General features: G+C 41.1%; 1 protein-coding gene across 1 annotated transcript; it reads left to right on the forward strand.

Moving 5' to 3' along the window:
- The first annotated feature begins 1,841 nt into the window (after nucleotides 1-1,841).
- LOC131317418 (uncharacterized) lies at nucleotides 1,842-2,558 on the forward strand. Its single transcript, XM_058346974.1, has 3 exons — nucleotides 1,842-1,982; nucleotides 2,024-2,099; nucleotides 2,221-2,558. Exons 1-3 carry the CDS (start codon nucleotides 1,842-1,844, stop codon nucleotides 2,556-2,558), a joined length of 555 nt encoding a protein of 184 aa, XP_058202957.1.
- The last annotated feature ends 6,111 nt before the right edge of the window (nucleotides 2,559-8,669 follow it).

Here is an 8,669-nt window from a genome sequence, read left to right on the forward strand (position 1 = left end):
TGATCCCAATGATTACATTTGCCACATAACCCTCGTGGTCCCCTCCCGATGTAACCACTTCTATTGAGCAACTTCGGGAACATCCAAACAAATATATAGCATACTGTTGATTGTTACCGAAGCTGGTACAAAAGGCTTATAACTGAGAGGAAAACCGAAGAGTATGTCGGGATCATTTAGTTTTCACCAAGATGCTGGACAGAGTCTTACGAGGCTTCAGTTCAAACCTCCCTGCCAGGTTACCGAAGACGGTAACCGAGGCCACCACACAAAGGAAGATAGATAAATACAAAATCAGGTTCTTATGTAGATCTAAAAGCCAAATCAGGTTCTAATTACAAACAAAAAATCTGCTTTAATAAAGAACATGTTATAGTAGAATCACAGTTCTCGATCAAACAGAAAATTAGTGGAATCACAGTTGACATTTAGTATAATCATAGATAAACTTCCTCTCTTCACTTGAAGTAAATAAAATACTTGAATACAAATCCACCCTATTGGTTATATCTCAAAGAGAATGAGATAAACGGATATTCAAGTTCATGATTTTTCAATTACAAGCAATGTGCATATATGCATAAATAATGATGGAGATAGATTCAACCTTGAGGGCTGTACGTGGGTGGGGTAGTGAATGTGCAACCTGTGAGTAAATAAATTTTTCAGTACACCCACAAAAGAGCTAAAATAAGGAACTCAAACAAAGCCCAATTAGATATACCTAAAAGAGTTTCTCACACATCTATTTCGTGTCCTCGGCTTGAATGTGACGCTGAAGCCATGGCTGCCTCCTTTCCCATATGTCTTTAACCTATTTAAATTTTAAACATCCAGATGAAATAGATCCACTACCTATACAACATAAGAAGTCTAACCAAAATTGGATTCTCTAATTAGCCCTAGAACAGCGAAGCATACCTATCAGAAAAGGACGCTTGCCGTACTGGGTTTCCTCTCCAAGTAACAATCAAAGAAGAATGCCCTTTCCTGAAACATAAATTATCAAGGAATAAACAATTGTTCAATCTTCTACTTGAATCTCTTTTGAAAAGAGAAAAGTGAGGGTTTTTTTTTATTTTTTTATTTTAGAAGTGGGATTGGGTACTTCAATCGAGGGAAACAACTCCCAAAATTTGCAAAGTGTAAATAGCGCCAAACGCGAAAAGTTTGAGCGCCAAATCAATATTGGACTGTGGTTAAAGTTCCAAAAACTTAACGCCAAGTACGGCGTCGTTAGAGTGCAACTTTTGCAGCATTTAGACGGTGATGCCTCATTAGGAAAACAAATCAAGAGTTGTGTTATAGATGGATGACCAATTGCCCCACTAGGTCTGCCAAAATGCAGCACTTGGTGAGGCTATGCCCCAATAGAGTGCTTAAGGGACATTTTTTCAAAAAGTGCCCTGTTAAAAGTGCTCCAATAGCACATTTTTGTTGTAGTGCTTGTGTCGTCCTTGGCACTGGGCTTATAATAGCAATCCCTGTCCTATGCCCCTTGACCTTACCTTTGAAAGCCTGCCATCGAGCTTCCCTTTTGTCTGCTCAGATATGTTAATTCATTAAGATTTTGGTTCTGCGAAGCACACTTTTTTCGAGTGAGGGAAAGTAGACCTTGCCCCAAACATGAGACCTTTTGAGTGGTCAGCATGTCTATTTACAGGAAGTTTCTGGAACCATAGAGTTAGCCCTTGCATGCTATAGTTTTGCGTGTTTATCAGATCGACTGTGTGATGGACCATTTGCTTGCGAATTTGAATAATAATCTACATGACTCCTTAGAATGTCATTGTTATTGACTGTGAGTAAGTTTTGAATGCGTTGGCTTTCTCTTTACTGTCATGGGCATGCCAGGAGATTTTTCATTGGATTGTGAAGTAGCTCCCGTATTATACAATCATGTGACATGCATGCCATTAAGGGTGGCCAGCCCACCGCCCCCGGATTGTTTACTAACTACTGTTATTATTCTGCCAACACATGTATTCTTTTTAGGTTTTGAAAAGTTTCGTATTCTTTTTAGGTATTCTTCTCATATGTTCCTCCTAGGAAACGGCGGTGCCCATATAGGGATAGGGGGTTAGATGTGAGATTACTATGTAATTTTTATAAGATTAGTATGTTTTCTGTGTAGCAACAAAATGTATTCTTATCTCTCTCATCCATGTTTCATTCTTATTGTGAGTTATAACCAATACTATGACACGATATTAATTTCAGATTTTTTAAAGCTAACTCCTTTGGATAAGAGCTGGATTGATATAAGGAATAAGCTAGACCCTGCCAATATACAAGGGGTAGAAAAGTTTATAGAATTTGCTTATGATAAAAAGCATCCAGATTCAAAGATACATTGTCCTTGCAAGAAATGTGTGAACTTTATATTTGGGACAAGAAGTGGCGTGAAAGAACATTTAATTATAAACGGATTCAATACTAACTATACAAGATGGACAATTCACGGAGAGTCTTTAGCTTCATCTAGTAGAAATGAATCGGATGCAAATCAAAGCTCTTATTTTCAAGATGATATGATTGGTATGGTGCATGATGCATGATGCATTTGGAGTTCCAAGGCAAGATGGTGGGATTAGAGACAATGAAGGACTTGAAAGTATGGGGTTAGGGCCCGATAAGGAGACTAAGAAATTTTTTAAGCTGCTTGAAGATGCACAACGTGAATTGTACCCTAATTGTAAGACATTCACAGCTCTCTCTTTTACAACTCAATTATTGCACATAAAAGTGCTTGGTGGTTGGACTGATACCTCATATGATATGCTAGTTGAGCTATTCAGAAAAGCGTTTTCAGTTTGTGAAACCTTGCCCAAGTCGTTTGTTGAAGCAAAGAAGTTTAATGAGGCCTTAGGCTTTAGTTATGAAAAAGTTCATGCGTGTCCCAAGGATTGTATGTTATTTTGGAAAGATAAAAAGGCGCTGCCCAATTGCGAACAATGTGGAACATCACAATATAAAGAATCTACTGTCTTTTCAGATGATGGAACGGGCAAACTAACACAAATTCCTGCGAAATAAGTAAGGCATTTTCCTTTAAAGCCAGCGCTTCAAAAGCTTTTCATATCAGAGAAAACATCAAAACATATGAGATGGCATGCAAAGGGACGGACCAATGATGGTAAATGGAGGCACCCTGCTGATACACCTGCTTGGAAAACATTTGACGAAATACACCCTGAATTTGCGAAAGACATTCAAAATGTGAGATTGGGATTAGCAGCTAATAGTTTTAACCCATTTAGAACAATGAGCATTACTCATAGCACGTGGCTAGTCGTGTTGATGCCGTATAACTTGCCTACATGGTTGTGCATGAAACAACTGTTTTTCATTCTGGCTTTGCTCATTGATGGTCCTCATGGTCCTGGAAATGATATTCATGTCTACTTGCAGCCTTTGATTGAGGAGTTAAAGGAGTTATGGACTGAAGGTGTGCTTACTTTTGATGCATCAACCCAACAAATGTTACGTATGCAAGCGACAATATTGATGGGAACTATAAATGATTTTCTAGCGTTAACAATTCTATCTGGTTGGAGCACAAAAGGAGCACTAGCTTGTCCGTCTTGCAATGTGGAAACCCAATCTCTATGGTTGAAGAATTTTAGGAAGTATTGCTATATGGGCCATAGACGCTTCTTGGATCAAGGGCATAACTTTCAGAAAGATGCCATATCTTTTGATGGAACTATTGAAACTAGACCAAGGCCACTCCATTTATCAGGTGCTGATATTTTTAAACAAGTTCAATTCATTTAGAATAATTTTGGGAAGGGTGAAGAAAGGGGAAGAATTGCACCTAAAAAGAGACGAGTACATGCTGATGATGGAATAAGTGCCAATACTATGGAGCAAGGAGTAGAACATAATTGGAAAAAGAGAAGTATATTTTTTGACTCAGAGTATTGGGTGGATATTTTGATTCGCCACAATATTGACCTGATGCATACCGAGAAGAATGTCTTGGAGAATATACTTGGGACACTACTCAATATTTTGGGGAAAACAAAGGACAATCTAAAGGCTCGACAAGACCTAAAGGTCATGCGTATACGCACGGCACTCCATCCTCAACAACGGCCTGGTGGGAAAGTCTTTTTACCTCCTGCATCTTTCACAATGAGTAAAGAACAGAAACATATATTTTGCAAAGTGTTGAAAAATGTTAAAGTCCCTGACGGCTACTCCTCCAATATTTCACGCTGTGTAAACCTCAAAGACACAACTATTTCAGGGTTGAAAAGCCATGATTGTCATATTCTTATGCAACAACTATTGCCATTAGCTGCGAAGAAGGCATTGCCTAGACATGTTTGTGACGCTTTAATTGAGTTGAGCACTTTTTATAGATGGTTATGCTCCAAAGTAATGGATCCAAATGACTTTGAGGATCTTAAAAAGCAAATTGCATTGACTCTTTGCCATCTCGAAAAGATTTGTCCACCTTCATTTTTTGATATAATGGAGCATTTACCCATTCATTTAGCAGAACAAGCAAGTGTCGCTAGACCAGTATATTATCGATGGATGTACCCCATTGAGAGGTATGTATATACTACTAGACTACTAGTTGACATATTTATGAACAAAAATATAGATATAAACTTCCAACACTAATTAAAAATTTATGTTAATCGTAGGTATTTGCTTACACTCAAGAAGTACGTGCGTAATATGAGCCATCCAAAGGGATCCATTGAAGAAGGTTATTTCACAGAACAATGCTTGACATTTTGCGCACGGTACTTGCATGATGTTGAGACAAAGTTAAGTCGACTAACACGAAACTACGATGGTGAGCATGGAGGTCATGGTTTAGGGAAAGGAAAATTGTTTGAGCTTGATAACATTGCTTGGGTGCAGGCACATAGATATGTCCTAGCCAATTCTGATGTCGTAGCCTCGTTCCGGGAGCAAGAAATCGATTATACTTGTTACTACATTTCAACCCGGGAGCAAGAAATCGATTATACTTGTTACTACATTTCAACAATAGTACCATAGTGTGTATGTAATGACTAGTCGTTTTAATTGCAGGAAACACATTCAAGTTCTTAGAAAATGATAGTCGTCAGTTAAGTGACTGTGATCTTATGAGGAAGCACAATGAACAATTTCCTAATTAGTTTAGAGATCACGTAAGTCTTGTCAACATTTGTAGTACTATTCCGAATATCTCTAATCACCATATTAGTAACTAAGTTTCTCTAACCATATATGCTGGGAAAATATAGGTTCAAGACTTGATGTGAAACTGTAGGGGGATGAAAACAATTGATGCTTCGGATCAACTGGATTGCAACGGCTTATTCGTGCCTCTTCACCGGAACCCTAGCTCGACGTCTGAACCCTAATCTGCAAAATAGACAGGGGGTGAGTGCACCTTTGCCTCTCGTGGCAAAGGCCCTCCGATGCCTCTGTTAGATCACGTACTAGAAAACTCAACCCTAATTATCAGTAGGAAAGCAATAATAATGCAATGTATTGCGTACCTTTCACCTCTAGGTTTACCTCATATTTATAGATTTATGGATGCTTGCTGTCCAAGCATCCTTGTTGCCATAGGATTCCTAACTCGTATAGGAAAACCAGGATATCAAGGAGTCTCGTTTCCTTTATCAGTTTATGGAAAAGAGTCCTTTTAGGATTCTTTTCCATTAAGAGCCGAACATCCCATACTTGTTGGGTATCTTTCTCAGATCCTATATTCTTGGGATCTTTATCCCTTTATGGGACATGACTACTCTGGAATCTTCCAAAGTATTCCCTCTGCTCCTACTCTCGATTGGAGCTCCTTCTTTGTTCGGCTGTCTCATGGCCGAACAGACTACCTGGACCAAGGACTTCACATGTAACTTGGTCCAAATGTAATCAGAATGTCTCTTATCTGCCGAACAGATAGTTTACACCAGTGACTTGTCATGTCATTGGCCTTTATTCAGCCGAACAGATTGCATGGACCAAGGACTTCACATGTTATTGTTCCATATCGCTGTTCTTCATACTGCCCGGCGATAAGTCCAGTCGTATTTACCACGTGTTCCCAAACATCACGTGTTCGGTAACTAAATGTATCTGCTCGGGAATACCTCCCTACAATTGCTCCCCAGCTTCATGTATTTACCACTGTTCGGGGGCAATATATGATGCTTAGAAACAGAATTCTGTCTAGACCAAACTCTTTTGATCCCGTGCAGTCATAATTTCAATATCTCATTGATGCCTTTTGGCGCCTCTGTCATTATACCATCTCGAGGTAATGACTCCACGTGGCGCATATCGTACGCTTTTACATTAAATGTGAACTGACGTTTTATCTTAACGACGTCAATACGACGTTAGCTTGATCCCTTTATCCCGTTACTTAAAAGGTTACGGTGTAAGACGAGACGTTTCATCTCCGTCTCTGGCATCTAAACCCCAGAAAGGGCTCATTTTGGATTTCCCCACCCAAAACTCCAAAACTCCTTCTCTCTCTAAGCTTTTTGCCATTGCCGTTGTCTACAAACTCGATTGCATTCCAGGGAATCGTCACCATATTCTTGTAAGATCCTCGTTCTTACTTCATTTCTTCTGTTTAGGTTCTTATCTGAGATCTCTATTCTCGATTTCGTGAGTCGTTTTCTAGGGTTTCAGTTGCACCCTTTTTCAGTCTTTCTTCTTTCCTGAGTATACCCATGGCTGACGATGGTGAGAATCCCTTGAGACCCAGTAAATTTAGGAAATTATGTGAAACCCATACTGCCATGGCGGCATTTAGGAGGGAATATAACGTTCCAGAGAACGTTGGTCTCGAACTCGCCCCCCTGGGCGCAGATAGAGACGGAGGTTCCTGGGATCGAATGTGTATCCCCATTGTTGCTATCGTCGAAGGCGGAGTTCGATTTCCCCTTCACCCATTACTTCGCCAGATCCTAAACTGGTATCGTCTTACCCCCATGCAAATATCAACAAACGTCTTTAGGTTGATAATGGGTGTAGTAGCTTTGAATAGGATTCTGGGGACCCAGTTAGGAATTTGGGATATTCAGTGGTGGTACAGCATTGTACTAAACCCTGAATACAACACCTATTACTTCAAAGTTAGAAGGGCCGACAAGCGTCTCGTGCTAAACCTGCCAGACTCTGCTCGGGATCATGAAATCGATTTCCTTTACATCACTGGAGCCTTTGAGCCACTAGGAGAGGATGGTCAGGTGGTGGGTCTCCACTGCCCCCATATATGGGGATACCCACGTATGCTTCTTATTTTTCATCTTTGCTATTTGTTTGTTTGCTGCTTTCTCGTAGCTTTCTATTGTGTCTAATTTTTGATTTAATAACTCCGATTGTGCAGCTGAAAACGTCAACAAACGTCCAAGACGAGAGCCTAGTTACGTTCGAGCAGAGGACATCAACAAAATCCTTAAATATAAAGGCGAACCTGGTACCCGAACAGCTGGTCGGGGTCGAGACGCTGATATACTGCTGGGATACGATCCTTCGTACAGAGGGGTCATTGACAGAAGACTTGCCCACCCCAGCACTAGTGCCGCATCTACATCCACTGCTCCCCAACCACACAGTTCAAGGCTTCAAGCTGGTGTCACTCTTGCCAGTCAGTCAGGCGATATTGTTATTCCTGACGGTATACCTCAAACACGTGTGGTACTCAGGAGATCAAGCCGCAGGCAACTCATTGCCGAACAACAACCCGTTCCTCACCAAATTACCAGTCAGTCGTCCTCATCCGGTTATTCTCGATCACCCCCAACCTCAGGTACGATGACGCACCAACCTATTAACCTCAGTTCTTTACTCACTGTCTCCTCTCGGGGACGTGGTGCTACCAATAGGGTAGCATCAACTGGTGCCCCTCCCCCACGTTCACGTCGCAATAGGGGAGGATCTGCGAGATCGTCATCTTCTCCACGGGAAGATAATCCTGTTGAGACTACCAATGCTCATCGGGACAAACGTCCCAGGAGCGAAGAAACTGGGGATGCTCTTAACCAAACCACTTCTGTAGTCCAACAACGCCCTTCTTCGAGTACTCCAGTGCTTCCTGAAAGCTGGACCCCTAATCTCATTAGGGGTGATCGGCCTGTTCACATAGGGGACAGTGCTAGCTCTTCGGAGACAGCACTCGCCCTTGCCCAAGGTCTACTTCTTCCTGTAGACATGCAGAAGGAGTCCGAAGCTACACATGATCGGCTTGTCTCCACTGGTCTCGTCAGTGGTATCAAGGTAATGTGACTTAATCTTTTCATATAAGTCTTTGTGTGAATTTCATATACCACTTGATATTCCCAATACTTACTATTCGGTGTTTTGTCAGTTCATTCAAAAGATGGTCACATTGGGCCAAAAGTTTGAAGATGCTGATAATGAGAGGATCACATTGCTGAACAACAATACCAGACTGCTTCGTACGATTACTAGACTTGAAAGGGAAAGAGACAAAGCCAAAGCAGACTTCGTCGAGGCCAAAGACAAGCTTGGAGCTGCTGAGGACAGCCTCAACCATGCTTTGGTTGAGATTGAGTAGACCAAAAAGGCTGCTTTTGAAGATGGTTATCAAAAGGGCTTCGACGCTACAACGGCTAGTTACGTAGAGCAGATGCCGATCATCCAGGATGAAATCTGGGCTGCTTGTTGGGAAGCATGCCTCA

The sequence above is a fragment of the Rhododendron vialii genome, chromosome 2a (assembly GCF_030253575.1).
Source record: "Rhododendron vialii isolate Sample 1 chromosome 2a, ASM3025357v1".
Taxonomy (NCBI): domain Eukaryota; kingdom Viridiplantae; phylum Streptophyta; class Magnoliopsida; order Ericales; family Ericaceae; genus Rhododendron; species Rhododendron vialii.

Excerpts from the sequence above, each read along its gene's own strand:
- LOC131317418 (XM_058346974.1), top strand. The coding sequence starts at position 1,842 with ATGGGCATGCCAGGAGATTTTTCATTGGATTGTGAAGTAGCTCCCGTA. Across the intron at positions 1,983-2,023 it reads TTATTATTCTGCCAACACAT|GTATTCTTCTCATATGTTCC; the intron begins GTATTCTTTTTA and ends TATTCTTTTTAG. Across the intron at positions 2,100-2,220 it reads GTTAGATGTGAGATTACTAT|ATTTTTTAAAGCTAACTCCT; the intron begins GTAATTTTTATA and ends TATTAATTTCAG.